Source organism: Rhinatrema bivittatum, chromosome 3 (assembly GCF_901001135.1).
Source record: "Rhinatrema bivittatum chromosome 3, aRhiBiv1.1, whole genome shotgun sequence".
Classification (NCBI taxonomy): domain Eukaryota; kingdom Metazoa; phylum Chordata; class Amphibia; order Gymnophiona; family Rhinatrematidae; genus Rhinatrema; species Rhinatrema bivittatum.
In genome coordinates this window covers 13,158,884-13,177,923 of record NC_042617.1, presented here as the reverse complement: position 1 = coordinate 13,177,923, position 19,040 = coordinate 13,158,884, and the positions used below count along the sequence as shown (strand labels likewise).

Sequence of the window (19,040 nt, the reverse complement as noted above, 5' to 3'; positions counted from 1 at the left end):
TTCTCCCAGGCGGCCCAAGCTCCCCCCTTCCTCCTTCCAGTGACTGCTCTCACTCTCCTCTCCTCTCGCCAGCCAGCACTGCTTCCCTCCTTGGGCCCACTGGACCTAGCACCAGCAGCTCCTCTCACGTCCCAGAGAGGGAGAATTTACCACCACCTGCTCTCTGGGCTCGAGGGGGTTCCCCGCCTTTTGGGGGGGGGGGGGCCACTGATGCATGGCTGTGGCTTTAAAAGCTGCTGCATACATCATTTGACTTTTTCTGTCAGGGCATCCTGTGGATTTGTCAGGACACCACTTTTCTGCAAACGACGGCATTTACTCTCTCAAAGAAGGACCTGAACCCCTCTCCCCAGGGAAAATCAGGTCCGCACAGGAATGGCGAGCTCCTTATTAGTATACACAGTCGGAAAAATGCAAATATTGCCCTATTTAACCACTTGTGACAGCAGCATGCAGATTTATAACTCATAAAATAGATGCATTGTCCAGAAATTCATTAAAACTTACAAGAAAAAATGAACTCGGAAGAAAGATCACAGCATTAAAAGCATAGAAATTGCATAGTAGAGGTCTAAGAGACATTGTCACTTGGTACTTTGCATGCTACCCTCATACTGATACTGCCTTACTCCTCCCACGCTACCACAATACCTTCCCAGATCACTCCCTGTCAGGCTTTCCTGTTGGGTGCCATTTAGGTCCTTTCTTCCCCCACAGATGAATGTAGTAAGCTTAAGCCTCGATGTCCTTCACCCAACACCACCTGTTTTTTTTTTTTTAAACAGATTTTTTTATAAAAATGACCTTAACAACTGAAAATGCTGGGGCTGATATTCAGCCGTGCTACTGAATATACCTGGCTGTCTTAAAGTTAGCTGGATAAGTGTAAATGGTTAACTTTGGTTGCGCTGTAGGGCTGTCCTAGAGTTATGCACATAAGTTAAGTGGCTGAGTCTGAATGTCAGAGTTATAACATAACTTATGCGGCTAACACTGGCCCGCCCCAAAATGCCTGCCTCCTGGACCGTCTCCGATCTGTGTGGCTAAATTCTGGAATTTAGCAGCTCATGGCTTCTAATATCGCTGCTTTGCCATTTAGACAGATAACCTTTCAGTTATCTGTCTAAATGGCGTCTGAATATCAGCCCCTTACATTATTTACCAATGCAGTCACATTCCCTCTATAAGAAATACTCCTTACAAGAAATCTATTGGCTCCTGCCTGTGTGTCACATTAACAGGTCCTTGGCACCCTAAATATCCGTCTCCTATCCAGGGGATGAGCCATGGAGGATAGTGCACAGGTGTCTCCAGCGAATTTATAGAACTAGTTGGCAGCAGCGCAGTGCGTTTTTAGTCTTGGAAAAATGGGAAATAGCTCAGAAATATCTTCAGTAACATGACGTTTAAATACATTGGCTTTTCAATGACGCGTGCAATTCTGAAATACTAAAGATTCTTGCTTTATATATGGGAATGCACTCGTTTCTCAGAGCCTTCTCCCTGCAGCAGCAAGAGATGGGATGGGATAACCATCTTGACACCAGTCCCTCCCTAAAGCCAACAGGCTACACTGTAGATGCCCAAGCATGATACGCATCCCTCCACGCTTCGTTTCAGGCCTTCTCAGACAGGAGCCCTTGTTTGTTTTTTTTTTTTGTTTTTTTTAATCGTTAGGAAATTGATTTACCACAGCGACATGATCCCAGCTCCTGCTGTACCAGCTCCAGTTTTATTTGGCACTGGAAGCAGCGGCGTCGGCTCTTTTGTTTGGATCGGCTGCTTTCTTCAGGCCCCTCTCCACTGTCCAGTAATCGTGGCCGTTTCACCGGGGAAGCATCATTTTCCGACTGGGAATCTGTGGTATTCAAGAAACAAATAGGGTTGGTTACTGTCAGTGGATGCTCTCCAGCCATGCATCCTGCTCTGTAGACTCTCACTGTGAATCACCAGTTAAACATGGATGGAGATGTTGATTATCTAAGAGGCATCTACTTTCATCTCTGCTTTAGGATTTGAAGGGAAGAATACAGACACAGGGTGACGAAAACAGTCCCTTGTCAAGGGGGAGAGGCTGAGCCAGTCCTGGCTTTGGTTCCATTGCTTGCATGGAGTTGTAGTGTTGATTTCCAAACTGATTTCTCTGAGGAAACCAAGGCTATATCATCACATTTGCCATGGGGCCAAACCAGGACTGGTTCAGCCTGTCCTTCTGGACATGAAGCTATCTGCTCTTCCCATTTAAGCCGCATTCTGAATAAAATAAAATTCTCCATCTCCACCGCAATAAAAACCATCCTTGCATCCCCACCCCAGGGCCAGAATGCATGAATCATGACAGTCCTATCCAACAAAAAATGTGACCATTGGATCTTCTGCACCACCTGGCTCTAACTTTAACACATCGCTAGACTGCTTGCAATTATGTGGCTGAAAAGAAAAGACATTAACTCAGGATAATTAGTACTGGTTTTCAACACCAATACCTTAGACCAGTGGTTTTCAAAAGATATTTTCAGGTAGATCACAAGATGAAGCTTCATTAAAAATAAAACTTACAGTCAATCAAAAATCTGAATTTTAATTTTACAACACTCAAGAGTGCAAAACTATGGTTAAATAGCCATAAAATGATTTTGCGATGGATCTGTTTTAATCAATTCTTGACTGGGTTGCAAAAATAAAGTTTGAGAACCAGTACAAAAGGGAAGTCTAAAATATGATCCCCGTTCTAATTAAAGGTCAGCAAAGACACACCATTTTGTATTTACAATCCTTCCTTTGTTAAAATGTGCAGTTACTTCCACCCTGTCTTCTCCCTATTACGGATGACATTACCAGAAAATTTGCTGGTCAAATGGCAGCAATCCTATGGCGATGAGTTGGAAAGCTGTGAGTACAAATGCTCGTAGTCTGGGCAATAAAATCCTAGACCTGCAGGCCCTAATGGTGGAAGTGGACATGGACATTGTTGCTGTTACAAAGACTCTGTTCACTGTGTCTCATGATTGGGATATGGCTATACTGGGCTATAACTTGTTAAGGAAGGACAGAGAGGACAGAAAAGAGGAAGGAGTAGCTCTTTATATCAAAACAATATCCAAACAACTGAGCTGCAAGAAATGTGAGGGAGAGAAGAAGCATTATGGGCTGTCCTAAAAAAAAGAGGATGGTGCATCCATTTTTACTGGAGGCCACAGACTCAAATGGAAGAACTGGACAGAGATCTGATGAAGACTTTCAAAAGTTGGGAAAGAAGGTGAGATTTTAATCTGCCGAACATAGACTAGAGAATCCCTTCTGTGGAATCTACCAGAAGTAGAGAGATGGTGGATAAGAATATAAGAACATGACATACTGGGTCAGACCAAGGGTCCATCAAGCCCAGCATCCTGTTTCCAACAGTGGCCAATCCAGGCCATAAGAACCTGGCAAGTACCCAAAAACTAAGTCTATTCCATGTTACCGTTGCTAGTAATAGCAGTAGCCCTTCAAAGCGCTCTGTTCAAACAAATGGTAATGGAACCGATGAGGAGGGAGTTATACTCGACCTAGTGCTCACTATCGAGGATAATATCTCCAATGTCCGGGTGAGTGCCCACCTGAGCACCAGTGATCAAATGGTATGGGTTTTATATCGGAAATAGGATACAAAGGTCACACAAGACTCAAGTTTTGAATTTAAAAAATGCAGACTTTGTCGAAATGGTGAAGTATCTGGAGGCAAAACTAGAAGACTGGGAGAAAATAAGAGAGATGGAACAGTGGGTCAAACTAAAAGAAGCAATTACAAAGGCAACAAATCTATATGTTCGAACAGAAACAAAAAAACAATCTGATTCTCAAAGGACGTGAAATAAAGGCAAAAAAAGCAGCATTCAAGAAATATAAAAGATCCCAAAAAGAAGAACACAGGGAAGAATATCTGGTGAAACTGAGGGAGACAAAAAAAAGATATCAAGAAAGCAAAAATTCAGGTGGAAGAAAGGATTACCAAAGAGGTAAAGGGAGGTGACAAAACATTTTTCCAGTATATCAGAGAAAGGAAAAAGATCCAAAGTGGTATAGTGAAATTGAAAGGTGACAAAGATCAATGTATGGAGAGAGACGAAGAAATGGCCGAAATATTAAACAAATACTTCAGTTTGGTGTTCACTATAAAATACCCTGGAAAAGGACTGCTGCTGGTTAACAAGACTGTGGATGGGGGTGGAGTAGATGAAACTCCGTTTACAGAAGAGAATGTAAAGGTAGAACGGGGACAAGGCCATGGGGCCAGATAAGATACACCCCAGGATACTGAGAGAGCTCAGAGATGTGCTGGTGGGTCCACTGAAGGACCTGTACAATAGATCCCTGGAAACGGGAGTGGTGCCGCAAGATTGGAAAAGAGCGGTGGTGGTCCCGCTTCACAAGAGTGGGAGTAGAGAGGAAGCTGGAAACTACAGGCTGGTTAGCCTCACCTCGGTGCTGTGAAAATTAATGGAGACTCTTCTGAAGGAAAGGATAGTGAACTATCTACAATCTAGTGGGTTGCTGACAAAGAAGGTAACATGGATTCACGAGGGGAAGGTCCTGTCAGACAAATCTGATTGATTTTTTTTAATTGGGTGACTAGAGAATTGGATCAGGGAAGAATGCTGAATGTGATTTACCAATCATCAAAAAACCGCAACTCGACAAATCAGATCCTGCAAACTACGGACCAGTCTCCAACCTCCCATTCCTAGCAAAAATCATCGAGAAAACTGTCAACAATCAGCTTACAGACCACCTTGACGCCCACAATTTTCTCCACCCAACACAACATGGCTTCAGAAAATTCTACAGCACAGAAACCCTCCTCCTCTCTCTCACCGACACCATCCTCAGAGGTCGTGACAGTGGAAAAACATTCCTCCTGATACTCCTTGATATATCAGCCGCCTTTTGACACCATCAACCACAGAACACTCCTCACCAGGCTTAAAGAAATCGGTCTTCAAGACACTACACTCAATTGGTTCAAATCCTACCTCACTAACAGATCCTTCATTGTCAAGACAAACTCATCTGAATCCTCCCAAGTGCCCCTCACCCATGGCGTCCCTCAAGGTTCTTCACTATCCTTAACCCTCTTCAACATCTACCTCCTCCCACTATGCAAATACCTCTCAGATGCCAACCTCACCTACTTCGTATATGCAGACGACATTCAAATTCTACTCCCCATAACCAAATCCATTGAACTCACCATGGAAAGATGGAACAAACTCAGTTCAAAACTATCACAACTGCTATCCCAACTTTCACTCTGCCTCAACCAAGCCAAAACAGAAATCATTCACATCCATGACAACCGTCCCTCTTCTCCCCTCGAGAGCACCCCCTCAAACAACCCAGGAAGCTCAAACAACCCGGGGATGCCAAACTTCTCAAGAACCTCACTCACACCATCCACAAAAAACCTAGGAGTAACAATCGACAGCCAACTCAACTTTAAAAGACACATCTCCAATACTATCAAAGATGGATTTTTCAAGCTTCAAACACTTAAAAAACTCAAACCCCTCCTCCAGCCGCACGATTTCCGAACAGTACTTCAATCAATTCTTTTTTCAAAACTCGACTACTGCAACTCCCTCCTCCTTGGACTACCAGAAATCCACATCAAACCCCTCCAAGTCCTACAAAACGCCACCGCCAGAATTATCACCAACCACAGAAAATCCTCCCACATCACACCCACTCTCAAAGACCTCCACTGGCTGCCCATCACACAAAGAATCCAGTATAAAACCCTCACCCTTATACACAAAAAAATAAACAACAACAAAATGATCTGGCTAAACAACACTATCCAACCATACACCACACAAGAACTCTCAGATCCTCCAACACAGGTCTCCTCTCCATCCCAAATCTCAAAAATGCTCACCTCAACGCAACACGCAAACGAGCCATTACAATAGCTGGCCCTACCCTGTGGAACTCCCTCCCCACACATCTCAGAAACGAACCCTCACCACAAGTCTTTAAAAAACAGCTCAAAACATGGCTGTTCATAAAAGCCTTCCCTCCTGAGTCCCAACCTCCTCAAATGCTTGTTCTTGAAAGCCTTCCCACTTGATTCCTAACCTGCACTAACGCATAACACCCCCTCTCACATCCACCCCCTCCTATTCCCCCCCCGATCCTCCTCCCTCCCCCCTCCACCTCCACTCCCTCCACCGACCCCTTTCCCACTCCCTCCCTTCCCTTCCACTTCCCCTGACGCCCTATCTATTTCGTAACCAAGTCAAATTGTATATATTGTATATAGGTTATTTGCTACAAATTTATATTCACATTTATTTGTATTCAACTGTTACAAAGTTTTTTATTTCAATTGTTTAATTAATTGTTATCTTGTTACAATGTAAAATAGGGCAGATCTTGCCCTATTCAACCTGTTACCTGGAAACCGATGTGATATCTCGATCGAATGTTGGTATACAAAATAAATAAATAAATAAATAAAATAAAAAGCTTTTGATAAGGTCCCACATAGGAGACTCGTGAACTAAATGAGAAGCCTGGGAGTGGGTGCCAAAGTAGTAACATGGATTGCAATTTGGTTGACTGACAGGAGACAGCATGTCATGGTAAATGGAACCTACTCTGAAGAAACAACAGTGTTAAGTGGAGTGCCATAGGGATCGGTTTTGGGGACCAGTTCTGCTCAATATCTTTGTGCGTGACCTGGCGGAAAGGATAGAAGGTAAAGTTTGTCTGTTGGCGGATGATACTAAGATCATACCTGAAGGAGAAGAGATAATGAAAAGTGATTTAAGAAAGTTTGAAGAGTGGTTGAAGATTTGGCAGCTGGGATTCAATGCCAAGAAGTGCAGAGTCCTGCATCTGGGGTGCGGTAATCCAAAAGAGCTGTATGTGATGGGCGGTGAAAGACTAATGCACACGGACTGGGAGAGGGACCTTGGCGTGATAGTGTCTGATAATCTGAAGGCGGCAAAGCAATGTGACAAGGCGATAGCTAAAGCCAGAAGAATGATGGGCTGCATAGAGAGAGGAATAACCAGTAAGAAAAAAAAAAAAAAAAGGTGATAATGCCCTTAATACAGGTCCTTGGTGGGACCTCACCTGGAGTACTGCGTTCAGTACTGGTGCCCATATCTCAAAAATATAAAGACAGGACAGAGGCAGTCCAAAGAAGAGCAACCAAATTGGTGAGGGGTCAGCATTGGAAGACTTATGAGGAGAGGCTGAAGGATCTGAATATGTACACCCTGGAAGAGAGGAGGTGCAGGGGAGATAGGATACAGACCTTCAGATACCTGAAAGGCTTTAATGATGCATAATTGTCAAACCTTTTCCACTGGAAAGAAATCAACAGAATTAGAGGTCATGAAATGAAACTCCAGGGAGGATGGCTCAGAACCAATGTCAGGAAATATTTCTTCAGGGAGAAGGTGTGAATGCCTGGAATGTCAATCCGGAGGAGGAGGTGAAGACAAAAATAGTGAAGGAATTCACTAAAGCATTTAAAGAGTCACAATAAGATAACATCCAAACAACACACTACATACTCCCACCCAGTATGAACCTTTTAACAAGTAACATATCTTGTTTTATTTTGTAATATGTTGTTTATTTGTTTTATTTATAAATGTTCACACAAATGTTCCTATGATATTTGTGAACCGTTATGATGGCTTGTCTGAATGATGATATATAAAAAAAATCAATCAATAAATAAATGGGATAAACACTGTGGATCCTTAAAGGCTAGAGGATGGAATTAAAGAAAAGAGTGCCTGGGTAGCTTGCTGGTGTGGCAGTTAACAAACAACAGTATCAAGGCTTAATGCAACTCCATCACTGCTCTTCTTCAATGGCAGTGGGAAAAGGGGAACTGGATTTAGACAGCAACCAACGACAGTCTGGGGAACAAATAAACATGGGGGTAACTTGCTGATGTGGACTTTTACTATCCTTAATCATTAAGCCCGATACTTTTGATGCGGCTCCATCACTCCTCTCTGCTTCCACAGCAGGGGATGGGGAAAACTGGATTCGGACGGCATCTGAGGGCTCTGAATTTTACGGTCTGGGAAACAGATACGTATGAGGGTAATCTGCACAGTGCGGCAGATAATGGCATAAACTTGCTGGGCAGGCTGGGTGGATCATTTGGTCCTTTTCTGCCATCATTTCTATGTTTCTATAAAGAACATGGAAATCATAGCTGCATTAGGTATCGTCACTCAGCAGTAGCTAAACAGGCAATATTAATTATCATTAAATTTATCTCCCACCTCATGCCATAATACTTTAGGCAAGTTACAATCTCAAAAACAATAGTCCCAATTTAAGCAGCACATCAAGGAAGTACAACCTGGATGTCAAAGAGAAAATATATTCAACCAAAGGATCTCATTATGCATTTACAGATATCGGCCTCAATAGTTTCTATACTGTCTTGCATAACCCAGAAAGGGCACCCTCTTAGTGACTCCAGACTCTTGGCACCACATTATGGGATGGGAAGCAGTCTTGTCTGTACTGTGGGTATACAAGTCGAGGATCCGGGGCTCTGCAAAATGAAGCTTTCACTATGGATTACTTGTTTTTTTGTGGCAAATATTCAGGCAAGATAAAGAAATAAGGCCTTGGAAGTAAGAAAAACAAAATTTAACAGTTCAGCCTTCCAGCTTTTGCCTGGTTTTCATGACTGCATAGAACAAAATCTCCATGGCACAGTATGATCACTATTGCTCGAGCTTGGATAATGGAAGAATACATCTTAAACACCATACTATGCACCTCCCTTCAATCTAAATGTAAATTCTTTTATAGAACAGAAAAAGCAACTCAAACTTAATACATCCCAGAACAGAATCTGCACATGGCAGTTTCTTTATCTAGTTATTCTACAGCATTATGCATCTCCAGTACAGAGTTTAAACCTCACTCATGCAAACCATGAATGCACTTGTATATATGTGAAAAGTCACCCAGCTCCAGAGACCAGGACATGATCAGCGTTCCTTCTGCCCAGCCAGCCTGAAACTTTGCAGAATGCTGCAGCATTTGGGATTTCACACAGAGACTTCCATTTCAAGACCTGGATCTGCAGAACTAGCTCCAAAGTCAAGTTTTTCCTAGCAAAAATGTTTGCTCTAGGGAGCAGAAGACATCACCCTTCTAACCATCTACGTCGTCTTTTAGATAAAAGGCTTCTTAAACAATTTATTTGCCATAACTTTATCTGACTTCTCATAATCTCCAGCCAGTTTAACATAAAAGTCAGTATGGGGTGCTAGTGATGCTCTTGTGGTTTATCAAAAACCCTTATAATGCAGACTTGTGGGAAAGGCATGGATAGCTGGACTTTGAGGCGGCGTTCCTAGAGGCATGTTTAAGGTTAGAGGAAAATTACTTATATAAATGTTTTAAAAAGTACGCATATGCACTCTTTACCTCCCAGGCAAGACAGCAGATGCAAAGTACGTAAGAGCTTTCAAAGCACAGTGCTTACACTAACTTTGAAAGAGAAACCATCTGCATTGTTTTTCTTTGAAAATCAGTGTACAGTACATCTGTGCAGATTGACCCTCTCTGAAAGCTGCCCTCAAGTACCTATGCACAGGCACATATACAGTATGGAGATCATTTTCAAAAGGATCCACACATGTAAATGGGCTTTGGAAAATTGCTGTTACATGTAAATCCTGTGAAAATTCACACCTATAAAGAATAGACATGAATACATAAGATAAAATACAATACGTATAATATACATGCACAGTACATCTGTGAAGAGTGCCCCTGTACTTAGGTGTACAGGCTATCAGAATACTGCCCTCTTAAGTACAGATATGCACATACATATACAGCGCACATAATACACACTACACCAGCCCAAAGTGCCCCTGTATTGAACATCTGAAAACTGCCCACTTAAGTACAGATACAATAATATACAGTATGTATAATATACAGATATATACAGTACACACAGTTGTGCTCATAAGTTTACATATCCCTAACAGAAGGTTTAAGATGTGTAGTATTTTAAGAAAACAAAACATGAGTTGCTGGTCATCTTGGGTGATCTTTAAACCCAAATATTTCAAGGATTCATTAGCCCATCGAAAAGGAAAATGCCTTTGGAGATCTTCTAAAAGGAAGTGGATAAAGCCAACCTCACGTTTAGAAACAAAGTGAGGTGCATAAGGTTCAAAGCAGCTGATATCCACATGCTGGGAAAGAGCAAATGAAAAAGATCATTTATTCAAACTTCAAAGCTCAAGGTACAGCGGTTCCATTGTAATACAATCCTTTCAGTGAAAGTCAGTCCCCCGACAGGACTGCTTTTCACATTTAAACTGCATCGGGAGAATCAAGGGACTGTAATTAAACAAAAATAAAAATATTCAAACACTCAATGTAGGGAATTAACATTCATAACTAATAGCAGAGCCGTTGAAAGAATTGAAGTAAGCATTACCTGTATAATAGGCAAACAACTAAATGACCACTGATATAATAGCAAACAGAGTAGATGCTAAAGTGGCGTTAAAAGCAGTCACATGAGTATTATTACCTAATGAAAAGGGAAGGGAGGGCCAGGAGGGATTACGTGTTATACAAGCAGGCTTACTTTCCTTCTCTGGGTAGCCGTGGTATTAGTTATGAATGTTAATTCCCTATGATGGGTGTTTGTTTCACTATTTTTATTTTTGTACCCGGCCACGCGTTGCTGTGGCTCAGTCTGGTTAAATGGAAAAGAAAGAAAAGAGAAAGCGCACGTTTGGAATAGGGTTAATTTCGCAATGCTTGCACGCCACCCACGTCTTTATCCACGTCATGGCAGGAACCACTGAGGCGGCCCCTCCGAGTGACGTCACTCCATCCGGGTATTTAGCCTGCCCTTCATTTGCTAACAAATCAAGTTAGCAAGGATTGGACTCCTCCAGTCTAAGCTACTCTGCCGCTTCCTTGCTGCCGCTGGAAGCTCTCTCTGCCCTTTGGGGTATTTCTCTAACCTGGGTACCCACTCCTCTGGAGCCATTTGCTTTCTTTCAGGTGCCTGTCAGGGATCAGGTACTCGCTCCTCGAGGGCCTGCGCTCCCTGCCTCGGTGCCTGTATTCTACTACTTCTGCCTGCTGGGATCTCCATCTATACAGCTACCAACTTAGTGAGTAATCTAACACTGTCAGTCTGTCTCATCTACAGCTCAGCACTGGGAACCTGCATCTTGCACTCCCTATACTATCATTGCGAGACGGGTCTCCTCTGCCGAGGGCCCCTGGACTTCTACCTCTGGATCACCTCACTACTGCCACCTCTGGTAGTTTTATTCTGCTGTATAATAAAAGACAAATCTCTGCATTTGGTGTCTAGAGTCTAGCCTAGTACTGTGGTTCCTCATGGGGCTCCTCCCCATGGGAGTGGCCATCACCACAGTACCCAAGAATCCACTCCAACACCTCAAAACCATAACATAAGGAACTGGTGATTTTGTGAGCAGTGGCATCAGAAGCACCATGGCCAGATGCTTTGATGTGGAAGTTTGCTCTGACAAACAAGGCATCGAGAGAGGGAGCATCAATGGTGTCGAGGCTCGATGCATTGAGTGCACAAGGGAACGATCAGTTGATGGTGCTGGAGCTGTATGCATTGATGGTGCAGGGACTCAATGCACTGGTGGATTGTGTGTCAGCTGCACTGACAATGCCAAGACTCGATGCTTTAATTGGCACCAGTTCCGCTGTCAGCTCTAAAAAGTGGCATCTATTTTTTTTTTTACTAGGTCCTGGGCTTCACAATGCTCGCAAGGGGCTTACTGATGCCTGAGAATGGCACTTCCTTTGTTTGCTCAACCCTGAGGAAGGGGAGGAGTCCCCAGCCTGCTCCAACTAAGGAGAGACTTTCTCGAGGAGCTCCTGTTCAACTCCCGAGGAGCAAGACAAGGCTCCACTCTGGGAGGACCACTGGCTGTGGCTCGTCAAAGACTTACACAGTTCCTCCAACTTCCAGGCCCTGGACTTGTGGTTTGGTCCTAGGCACCAGTTACAGCTGCCATGTCCATCTGTAATGGACATTTTCCTACCACAGTTATTGAAACCACTAATGGTGGGCGTCTTGGTGCTGGACATCCTGTGACGAATTATTATTATTATTTTTTTTTTAGATAGCACCAAAAAGTACGGTTTGGGGGGAGGGGCTGCCAAGGCATCAAGGCAATGTAGGAATTGAAAAAATTTGAAAAGAATGAAAATACCAAAAGATATCAATCAAGAAAAAAAAAATAGAGATGGTCTATACGTCCATGCTAATGCTTGAACAAAAAATAGACTGAGGGGCTCACAAAGCCTATAAGCCAAGAAAGAAGGATCTGTGTGGTGCCATCAGATGTCGATGCAGAAAGTTATAACCACACACCCCTTCTCTTATTCTACACACAAGAAAATATTACATATATACAATCATGGTTAAAGTAATGACTGAAGCACACTCAGGCGCTTTCTTTTTAGGATGGTTACAAGGAACAAACTGAAATTTGGCTTTGTAAAAAAGTTATACAGCAACAGGAAGCATTCGCCTAATCCAATCCCTTCATCTGCCGACATGGCCCCTGCCACTAATCTCTGTACATTGTTATATGCAGGCAAACTATTAGTTTTATCATCGTGATTTGTACAGACAAATACCTGTATAATGTATAGTCCCCTACTCCTTGGAGTTTACAATCTCTTCAAAACAGGCAAGACACACAACAAAAACAGAGACAGGAGGCCTTGGGAATGAAGAAAGCCCATGAGAGAACAGGTTTATCGTTGATGGAATTAAACTAAGGAGGGGCAACGTTTAAGAGAGTTATCAGAGGATTCCATTATATGAATAGGGTGAGTTGGGGTTTGGGCATTAAAAGCAGCCTCAAAGAGGCGAGTCTTCAGGCTGGAATTGAATCTGGCCAGAGAGGGAGCTTTGTGCACATTGGAAAGGCCATTCCAGGCAATGGTGCAGTCAGGTGGAAGGCGCGAAGACGAAAAAGGGTGCAGACAAGAACAGTTTACCTGATGAGCAAAGTTTGGGAAGAGGGGTACATGGGAAAATGAGAAAGGAGAGGTAGAGAAGAGGATACAAATGGTAGTTGAACTGGTCTACTGAGGGCTACAAGAAAAAAATACAAAAAAAAAGAACTTATCAAGTGCCTACAAATGCAGAGTTCATATATGCTTTATAAGATATCTGTGCTGCTGATGGTGGAAGAAATGCAAGAATATAAATATCTATTTAACTGGATCACGGCAGATGGAACTTGTCCAAGAAAAGTAAAACTAAGAATTAGGAAAGCGAAAAAATAACTTTTGGAACAGTAAGGCTTTTTTTTTTTGTATGAGGAACTAAGATTTAAAGCTAAAATATGCAAGGACAAAGAAGTGTAACATGAACTTACAGCAGAGAGATTATAGAGAAAATGTGTTGCAGAAGAATTCTGAAAATTAGCTGGAAAGATTAAATCACTAATGAAAGGATGTGTGGAAGATTCCCAGTAGAAGATGTAGTCAAAAGGAAAGCAAGATTTGCTGGTCGGGTACTCAGAGGCTCTGGTGTCTAATTAATTTAGTACTGGAGGGCAAGATAGAGAGCAAAAGAGAGAGAAAAGCAAATAAGTTAAGAAACGGTTAATATCTGGAAACATGGCTGAACGAAAGCAGAAAGCGCTGGAACACCACAGCTGCCAACTCTGGAGCGAGACCATCGCCAGCGGGTGCCCTCTACGTAACAGCGCCACAGCTCACGTGCTAAGCCAGTTTTATTTCCTGATAGATGCTTTCTGGTCCCTCACCTCGCTTCGTGCGCAGTGCTTTTGAACCGTTTCAGCAAACACGATTTTCTGCATATCCTGGATTTGTTGGGTTTTTTTTTTTTTTAAGCAAAAATATTTTAAAGCTGATTTTAAAACAATTGATATGATTAAATGGCATTTTAATATTAAAAATTCTAATCTTATTGTAGTCTTGCGTAAGCCTTGCATTACTGCTCCAGTGCATGAGCTTTACAGAACGCAAACATGAAGAATGGACTTGTATGGGCCGGGAGCTTCAGGTACTACTCACCTTTTGTTGCTTATTTAAAAGACTTCAGCTTTCTCCAGATCTCTGATACAAGAATAAGCCAAATTTAAGCAATTATTTTTTCACTCAACGCACAATTACGCAGTCGAATTTGTTGCCAGTTGTCATCAAGACTCACAGTATACAGTGCCTTGCAAAAGACTTTACAGCTTTGTACATTTTCCACATTCTGCTATCTAAAAAATACAATCAAAATGCATTAAAGTAGTTTGTTACCGTGGATCTACACTTTTATCCTGAAAGAGCTTGGCCGTTGGCTGGGAATTGTCTGCGGACTGCATTCTTCAAGTCCTGCTGCAGATTTTCTGTTGACTTTAGGTCTGGGCCACTCAAGGATATTCCCTTTCTTCCTGCTGAGCTGCTCCATTGCTGCTTTTGCTATAAAGTCTTCTCCTCAGTCCCAGGCCTATGGCAGAGTGATCTGCCTGTACTCTGCATCATCCATCCTCTCTCCAGTCTTCACAAGCCTTCCTGTGCCCGCTGCTGCAAAGCATCCTACAATATACGGTAATACTGCCCCCGCCGTACTTTACTATAGGGATGGTGTTAGCTGCGAGAAGCACACATGGGTGGGAAGAGTTTTACAAGGCACTGTACCTCTTGTTTCCAACCAAAAAGGCTTGCTGCTCTTATAATATATCTTTTAGTTTTGCCCACTGCTCTTCTGCTTCCCCTAACTTATCCTGCTAATTACTCCCCGAGGTCCTTCCCTAGCTTATCACCCTACTAACACCTTCTCTACAGTAAATTCCAAAATAAGCTAAAATTGCACTTGAGCAGTCTAAGAATCTGGCGACATGATACAGAGGGTCCTTCTGGGGATCTGACACCATTAACCTTTTTTTTTTTTTTTTTATTATTTTTATATTCCGCTTTGTGGCACTTCAAAGTAGATTACATTCAGGTACTGCCCTCTCAGAATATCTGCGTGTTTAGCATACTGGCGACTTTCACAAGTAACTACACAAGTGCCATGCCGAGTCAGACAAAAGGCCCATCCAGGCCAGCATCCTGTCTCCGACAGTGGCCAATCCAGATCTTTAGGAGGTGCCTGGCAGATCCCAAAGTGTAGATTCATTTCTTGTTGCCCACTCCCAGGGATAAGCTGTGCCTTTCCCCAAGTCTACTGGATAATAATTGTTTATGGACTTTTCTACTATGAACTTGGCCAAACCCTTTTTAAAACTCAGCTCAAGTGAAAAAAACACTTTCTCCAGTTTGTCTTATATCTGATACCCATTAGTTTACTGGAGGGTAAATAACTGTTCTTTATTTATCCATTCCACCCCACTCATGACTGTATAAATCTGTACACTATCCCCCCTAAATCAGCTCTTCTGCAAGTTGAAGTGCTCTAACCTGTTTAATCCTTCTTCGGAAGGGAGCCATTCCATCCCCTTTATCATTTTGGTTGCCTGGCCCTGCATCTTTTCTAGTCCTGCTGGACCATTTTTCAGACAAGGCAACCAGAACCGAACCCAATACTCAAGATGCAGCTGCATCACAGATCTGTACAAAGGCATTATGATATTTTCAGTTTCCTTCTCCATTACTGCTTACTTGACACTCTTTCGGCTCCGGCAGAGCGCACTGTTAACCTGCGTTTGGACGCGCATTTCACGCACTAGCTTTACATTGCTTTAAATTGCTGCACATTTTGCTTTCAAAAATTAACGCCTGCCCAAAGGCTGGCGTTAATTTCTGCCGGCGCTGGGGAACTGCTTTTCTGTACACCCTCTGACTTAATATCATGGCGATATTAAGTCAGAGGTCCCAAAAGTAAAAAAATAACTAAAAACAAAAAAAAATAAATTTAAAATCAGCCCACGGCTCGAAAACTGGATGCTCAATTTTGCCGGTGTCCGGTTTCCGAACCCGTGGCTGTCAGTGGGTTTGACAACTGACGCCGGCAAAATTGAGCGCCTGCTGTCAAACTCGCTGACAACCGCTGCTCCTGTCAAAAAAGAGGCGTAGGGATGCTCATCCGCTCTCCCACGTTTCTTTCTGTATCGGCCTGTTTGTTTGCACTGTCTAGTGGCTAAAACATTCGATCTTATTCTGAGCCTCTGCTTTAGAATCAGTACATGATATGGCTCTGTCCACTTAAAGAAACTTGAATACCTGGTTTTCTCTCACATTACTATTTGTGATTAAGCCTGAACACAGAAGACTGATAAATAATTTAGGTAGTGACTAATAAGTAGGGACCTTTGTTTTCAATTTTTATTTTATTTCCCCTGTAATTTATCAGTATTTATTATACTGTATAAAAATGGGAGAACTTCAGTGGAAAAAATGAGTCATTTTCAAAGTCATAATATGCACTAACAAATTCCTTGGAAAAATAAAAAAAAAATTGAAAACAAAGGTCCCTACCAGTAAGTTGATGGGCCCATTTGCCATAGGTAGCCAGCCTAACACCAACCAATGCACGCATGGATCTGAGCAGAACATTAGAGACCTGGCCTGGAGCAGCTTCTCCACCCATCTTCAGGTCAAAGCAATGATGGAATAGTTGTTTCATGCAAGGTGTGAATGACATGGAGACGGATATCAACACTCTCCCCTGACCTCAGACTGCATAAAATTAAAGCTTTAACAAAGTGCAATTAGAGGAGGTTTTTTGGGAGGAAACACTATCAGTGGGAATGAGGTCTTCTTTAGACTTCGATCTGGTGCAAGGAAGGGACTGATTCCAGGTAAAGCACTTTTCTAGCAACTTTTCATGTGCTTTTATAGAGATGGGCACTGGGAAATCAGAAGGCTGGGCTCCAGCATATAAACACTCAAATCTTTTCCGGTTTCCCACATCTTCTGTCCATCCACAAACCATGGATTACTTCTATATAGGAGACGTATCACAGGGTCTGTCACCTCTTACTAGTATTCCAGGTTGCCGATTTTCAACCTGTTGCTTTTCTCAGGCTAGCACACTACCTGTCCTCATCAGAGCTCATAAATATCAGTCATCGTCATTCAGTTCTTCCCCAGTACACTGATGTCTTGCTCTCTCTCTTGCTTGTTAATTTCTTAAGCTGGTCAATGAGGATTTTGGTCGTCTTTTAGCACATTGCGGTTCTAGTCCCAGACAATATTAAGCCCAATCAAGAGCTGAAGAAGGGATCTACAAGTTCAAGTATGAGCTTATTCAGTCAAACAGAGAAGCATTTGCATGGACTTTCCTGGGAAGGGACAGCACAGTGCTCAGAATACGAGATTGTGATGGGTAAAAAGTCAACAGGAACAACATTATTTGAAGTATTAAATACAAATTCTGAGAGCTTTGAATTCAGGCTTTTACTGGAGTGTTACACATTGCCTTTATAAATATACTCGCAGATTATTCTCATTCAAATTTGTGGTTCAGAATTTGGAAAGGGGAGCAGGAGGCTCAATAAATCGTATAATTTAACAGAAGTTTTAAACTGGAGACACAAACCCAGCAAATGAGCAGCTGTCTTAAGAATTGTGCTCTGTCTCCGAGAGGAGCTCAGATTTGTTCCTTACTGTCACTGCTCTTCTCTCCCAATAAATCGTGGCAGGAACGTCAGCCTGGCATCCTCATCTCTCTTAATTTGCTGTCAGTGAGGTACATGTAAGCACAGGGCTTCACTACCCAGCATAGCTCAAACTCTCTGGCATTTCAGGGGGTGCCAGGAGCCCGGGAGGAGGCAGAGAAAAGGGTTCGCTTTCAGAAAGCAAGCTGAAACTGTTTAATCTTGTGCTGGATGACAGCTTTCAAGGCACTCAATCAGCGGTTTTTCCTGAGGACCCAGTCCTGTCTCCTGACAGATTGACATTTATGATCCAGACTGCCTGTGCACACATCAGGAAAAGCGATAATTAATAAACCCCCCTGCACCTCTGACCCTTTCCAAAGGGCTTAAGCTCTTGAAAATCTTGAGGCCTGTAAAGAGTTCTCAGCCCTACATCCTATCCCCGATTAACACACCTGACCTCCTGCTCGTCCCCACACGAGATCAAAGACAGGGGGGGAGCCGCTCTGGAGAGCGACGTTTTCCCTGACGGCTCTCTTACTTTTACACAGACATTTTAAAGGACTGTGTGCTAGTGCTGATGCAGGGCAGCTCGGGAAGGGAGATGAAACACCTTCCCGCTCTCAGAGGCAAATGCTCCCAATGCCTTTGTTTAAAGAGAAACAAGACGCGCAAGAGACACCTCTCCCTCCCTCCCCCCCACTACCCCACAATGATTTGAAGAAACTTGGCCTTGGCTGTTGATTAATCCGCCGCCGTTAAGTATCTCCTGAATTCTCAGCTTGCAGCCTCTGAAGAGTAGTTACCATTAACATCACAGCCTGCATTTGAATTTGAAAGTTAATGCACAGCTGGCAGATTTCTAACTCTTATTTTCTTCTCTATAAATAGCTTGTGAATGGTTTAACTAACAAATACTACATGGTGTTCTACTCCTAGGTGCACCTACCCTGTTCAGAGGCATCTTTTGAAAACAAGTTTTCTGACTGGAAGCCCTTCCTCCCCCTCTATTACTGCTAGGGCTGGTGGCACCCCTGAAATAGTGGTCGGCACCGGGGTACTGCCCCTTTAAAGCCACAGTAGAGAGTCCGAAAGGACAGCGCCTTCTGTGACCACACAGGTCACACACATCCCCTAAAGCCAGCCCCAATTAATGCATTATGAAGGTCAACCAGTGGTCTCCTTGCTCAGGACATCAAGTAGCAGGCTGGTAACCATCTGGTGTCAGCTCAGATGAGAAGGACAATGCCGCAGCTGAACTATCCTAACAAGAATGACGGATCACTTCTCACCTGGAAGTCACTGACAGAGAAAAACATATAGGCCCCAAGCATCACTTAACTCAAATGATTGTTAGCAGTGTAAAAGCCTTTAAGTAGAAATACGATTAACCAGAAACACTCAGCAGAGAAACTG

At 43.0% G+C, this 19,040-nt stretch overlaps 1 protein-coding gene across 4 annotated transcripts in view; it reads right to left on the bottom strand.

The window, feature by feature from the left end:
* ZFAND3 (zinc finger AN1-type containing 3) overlaps positions 1-19,040 on the bottom strand; it is a 558,612-nt gene that overhangs the window by 72,917 nt on the left and 466,655 nt on the right. For all 4 annotated transcript variants that reach the window (XM_029592911.1, XM_029592912.1, XM_029592913.1 and 1 more), the window contains one exon: positions 1,691-1,858. In XM_029592911.1, coding sequence (XP_029448771.1) covers positions 1,691-1,858 — 168 coding nt within the window. The remainder of the gene's footprint in view (positions 1-1,690; positions 1,859-19,040) is intronic.